Here is a 5,154-nt window from a genome sequence, read left to right as displayed (position 1 = left end):
CTTCAGTCTCCGGGTGAGCTGGTCAGGGCCGTCTACGTCATTGGCCGAAACATTTGGTGTGTGTTAACCACTTTAGCTAATACCACATCAGCTAGCTGTTTCTCCAACTTCGGTCAGTACAAGGCAGGATTAGCCGGGAGACTTCTTCTAAACGAGGGCGCACTTCCAACTATAGTGTTGTAGTGTTGTAGTGTAGTGTTTTGCCATTGAGAACGAGGTGGCTAACCGCTAGCAGCGCTAGCTTCCTGTTCTAGTAGTCCTTACCTAGCTACTGCACATGTGCGACTCCCAACAAAGATTGAACAGAAGTGAGATGCCTCAATCTGTAGCTAAAACAGAGAGCTCAACACACAGGGTGAAAAGAGGAGCTGCAGCAATGTACAGTACAACAAAAGTATTGTGTTTTTTGAAAATTAAACCATGTAAACCCATTCTGGTACAACCTCAAAATACAATTATGAACCTGAAAATGAGCATAATATGGGCAATTTAAGAGCTGGTATTTATTTTTATTTATTTTTTGGCGGCATTTTAGGCATTTATTTTATAGGACAGCTGAAGTCATTAAAAGGGAGACAAATGGGGAATGAAATGCAGCAAAGAGACACAGGTCAGATTCGAACCTGTGGCTGCTGCTTTGAGGAGTAAACCTCTGTATATGGGCACACACTCTACCAGGTAAGCTACCCAGGTGCCCAAGAGCTGGTATTTATTACAGAAATATTCATCTTCCCAGAAGATCCCTTGACGTCTCAAAGTGGCTGTTTCAAAACCTTTCCAGTTAAGCAATTTGATATAAGTCCATTGTGCAACTGTGAGATTGAAGCTATGAATAGAATAAACAAAATGAGACATGTCTTTTATTCAAAACATTCACACATTATTTTATTGAAGACGGTGACCATCTTCTCATATACAATTACTTCCTAGGAGTCACACTGTTGAACCAGCTGACATGGACCATCAACACCTCACAACTGGTAAAAAAGGTTCAACAAAGACTCTTCTTCTTGACAAAGCTGAAACAAGCCAAACTACCATAGAAAATGCCAGCGCCACAGTGTGATATACCAGCTGCACAGCCGCTGAACAGCACAACCTTCATCATGTGGTGAAAGCGGCCCAGCGTATCATCAGGTTGGAGCTTCCGGGACTGGACACAATATGCCTCAATAAACTCAGGAAGAAAACAACCAGCATTCACAAGGACATCACACACCCTGGTCACTCCCTGTTTGAGCCACTGCCCTCTGGCAGGAGGTTTAGGATAATCAAAACTAGAACTAACAGACTGAAGAACAGTTTTTATCCCAGAGCTGTGGCCTCTATCACTCCAAGTCCATAGTTCTGTGAATATTAGTTAGTTAGTATTATAATGCACTGTATGTACTTTAATTTTACTGCCAAGTTTAACTGATGCTGCTGCTCTTGTCTTGTCCTGTCTTTTATCATTTTAATGTTTTTTTAATTCCCCTCCGAGAAGAAAGCCAGACAAAGTTTCATTATGCACTTATATAATGACAATAAAGGTTCTATATATTCCACCTATCTATTGCTAGCTAGGATTTGTTTCAGGTTAAAGGTCTAAAGAAATCCAACTTTAAAGTCTTGACTAGTGCAAAAACTATTTTAGATGGTGTTTATTATTTGCAGAAATGTTTTTGCTCCTGGTTTGGCTCCTCTGTGTCCGTCCTCTGATTTTTCTGTCTCGCTCCTTGTCAGGGTTAGACAGTTTCCTCAGCAACTCTACAACAGAAAGGTTGGATTTAAATGGTGAACATGGGTTTGACCGACAGGAGGCCTCAGAGAGCCACTTAAAGTATGCCGGTTGGTCAGCACTGTTCAGTTTCAGTCATGAAGTTGCTGCTTGATGCTTTTTGTTACCAGTTAACTCAGGATGACTCTGGCTGGAGTTGTTTAGGAGAGGCATATATTTCCGACATCCAGTATCGTCATCTCCTGAAGGGAAGTGAGGTCATGAACTTTCATGAGTGATAAAACAGATGGACAAGTTTGTCAGACATTTTCCCCATTAAACAAAATTAAATATACTTTTAGTTACTGTAGAATACCTCCATGAGCAGCCAATCAAGAGTTTAAACTACTATATCCTCCAAAATGAACATATAATATACTTTAGAAAACATTTTTTTACATCATCTATCTGTAAATTGGGGGGGGGGGAAACCGTACACAATTCAACTAAGTTCATACTTTTACATTTACCTCCCAAAACTATAATTAGGATTGTGATATGATAAATTATATATATATATATATAGTCAGTCAAACATGTATGTTACTTCTGAACCTAAAAACGCACCATCATTTGTACGTGCTGTAACAAACTGTATCAAAACTGGCCAGTACACCCCCCCCCACCCCCAAAAAAGAAATTATAAGTTCCTTTACATAAATAAAGATATTTGCACCATGAAATTATGCAAAAAAACAAAACAATTCACCAGAATGCAGGAAATGAAGTGTTTTATGTTAAAAATTTCAATTTTGCTCAAATGTGTGGATCTCAACCCCCTCAATGTTGACCCCAAAGTTACACCCTTGCTGTAACTTGTTTTTGACCCTTTTCCAAATTATAAAATATTTTCTAAACTTGGCATACTCACGGCATACTCGTAAGAGGACGTAGTATTGTCTCTCTATCAGCACACTGCTGGCCAGAGCCTCACTTTGCTGCTTCCCCTCCAGGTTCATCACTCTACCACTGCTTTCCATCAGGTCCACACACTCTGCAGGATCAATTGTATGTTGTTGTTTTTTATATAACACTTAACATAAAAATGTTTTATACAGGGCCTAAAATTTACACCTGACCATGTGCTAAATGCAGGTGAATTTTGACATTGCAGAGTGGCTGGTAAAAAGCCTGTGTGGCTAGTGAATTTTAAAATTCACCTGCCACAGTGGCTGGTGGCCAAAATTAACTTTAGGCAATGCTTACAACCAAAAATAGAGGAAAGTAGTGAATTGGTGTGTCAGACAATACATACATATATATATATATATATATATATATATATATATATATATATATATATATATATATTAGAAATGCACCGATTACAACTTTCTAGGCCGATTCCAATTTCCGATTTTCTTTGAGTTAGGCCAGCCGATACCGATTTTAGCCCATTTCATTTTTTCTAACCACTTTACAGCACACACAATATTTATTTTCTATCTTTTCTTTAATAGAAAATGTTACATTTTGCATAGAACATAGAACGTTTTTTAAATAGATAATCAATTGCTATAAAATACAACTATATAAATTACTCCTGGTGTGGGAAATTCACACACATCTAAAGTGCAATGTTAACGGAAGAACCATTTCCTTCTTTTCACATCCAATATCCAACTAAAAAAATTTGATATATTTAGCAAACTAAACTTCTGTATGTATGAATACAGGGAAAACAGGTAATGGCAATAAAATAATATATAAATAACAAATAAAAATAAAATAAATATAGCCTTAATGCAGTATAAAGATATTTCTCAAAACACACACAGAGGCCTGTTTGAACGTCAGTAACGTTACCTGAAAACAGCGTGTAGTTCCTTTTTTAGCAAGTTTGCTTTATGTGTCATTGTGCATAAATGTGAACACTACCGTTGCTGTCAACAAGCTTATCTGCTAACGTTAGCTACCGACGGTTACCTCGGAACAATCCAGTAAATAGACGGTACCCTAGAGTGCCGTTACTTGAAACACATTTAATGTCACCGCTCATTTTACACAAAGTTTAACAACAAAACTAAACTCTTTAAAGATTACTACATTTTTAATGTTGGTTTTGAGCGGTATGCATCCCCACTAACCTGGAAAGCGTAAACATTAACGTTAATACAGGGTGTGGGAGGAATACAGCATCTCTTTTTTTTTTTTTTTTTTTTTTCTCCTACAGCGGCCAGCGGAGTGTCAGAGGCAGAGGGACCACAGCGTTTGCTAACGTTAGCTTCTTGTCTCATCTGGGGTCTGATAAACAGTAAATTCATCAAAGTCAGTGTGCCCAACGCTATTTTCCGATAAACTGTAGTTGTCATATTTCACGGGACCCACGTGAGTGCGGTTTTCATGTTCCAGTTTTTCAGCCTCAGAGGGGAGAGAGAGAGAGAGCGGCTGACTGTTCGAGCCATGTATAATTACGACTGTATGACATTTCATAAACAGCTGATGGAGCGGCAGTGCGCCACTGCTACATGCATACAGCTGAAACCCTGCATGTGCACGTGTGGTGTTGCTGTTGCGCGATGTAAATCATGCGGCGCCCGAGTACATTTGACCGGCATAAAATCGGCATATGTCAGACTGACCGGCAAGTCGCCGGTCATGGCCAATGACGTGAAAATTGACCAATTCCGGTCACCGGCCAGTCAATCAGTGCATCTCTAATATATATATATATATATATATATATATATATATATATATATATATATATATATATATATATATATATATAAGTAACTGACATTAAGTCCAAACCACTAGCCATGTTTCTGAGAGCTGTTCAGTACCTTTGAAGTCAAGACCACACCTCTCCTTTAAATGATGGATGAAGTGTATCAGCTTACAGTTGAGATTTAACATTTCCATCCTGTTGTCTGTCAGGAAAAAAACATCTACTCAATATGTAACATTGCACATTAAACTTTGCACTTTGATATTTTCATAATGGAAGTTTATTCTCCCTGTATTCAGGCAACAAACAAAATGTTGATTTCTAAGCAAAGCAACCATTTGCCACCACATTTAATATATGTTGCAAAGTTTTCCAATCAACTCAAATAAAATAATCAAACTTCAAATGCCAGGTTTAATCCTGTTCTATATAAAAAGTGTCATTGGTTGACATTTTCTCTACTTGAAAAGCAGCGAGAATATAATATATCGAGGAACGTTACTAACCTCCGAGCAGGATAGTGACAAACATTTTCTGGTCCTGACTGCAGTTAAGCTCCACTAGTACTGCCGCTAACAGTTTACAGCGTCTGTTTATTCCAGACGTTTGGACTGGGCACAAGTGCAACAATAAAGGCTGTTAAATCAGTGTTGTGCTCCACACTTTGTGACAAAACTCTGAGGGAGAGGCTGTCTGGACTGGCCTGCATAATGTAGTGATGGTAAAC

At 38.4% G+C, this 5,154-nt stretch overlaps 1 protein-coding gene across 1 annotated transcript; it reads right to left on the bottom strand.

Annotated features, from left to right (window-relative positions):
• Positions 1-866: 866 nt before the first annotated feature.
• Positions 867-5,154, bottom strand: LOC116051646 (uncharacterized protein C22orf15). The gene is made up of 5 exons (XM_031302187.2): positions 4,934-5,154; positions 4,543-4,629; positions 2,628-2,750; positions 1,885-1,959; positions 867-1,746 (listed from the first exon to the last, which is right to left on the bottom strand). Exons 1-5 carry the CDS (start codon positions 4,956-4,958, stop codon positions 1,625-1,627), a joined length of 432 nt encoding a protein of 143 aa, XP_031158047.1. The 5' UTR covers positions 4,959-5,154; the 3' UTR covers positions 867-1,624.

The sequence above is a fragment of the Sander lucioperca genome, chromosome 2 (assembly GCF_008315115.2).
Source record: "Sander lucioperca isolate FBNREF2018 chromosome 2, SLUC_FBN_1.2, whole genome shotgun sequence".
NCBI classification, from domain to species: domain Eukaryota; kingdom Metazoa; phylum Chordata; class Actinopteri; order Perciformes; family Percidae; genus Sander; species Sander lucioperca.
Note: the sequence above shows the minus strand (reverse complement) of the source record. Positions and strands in the feature narration are given on the sequence as shown.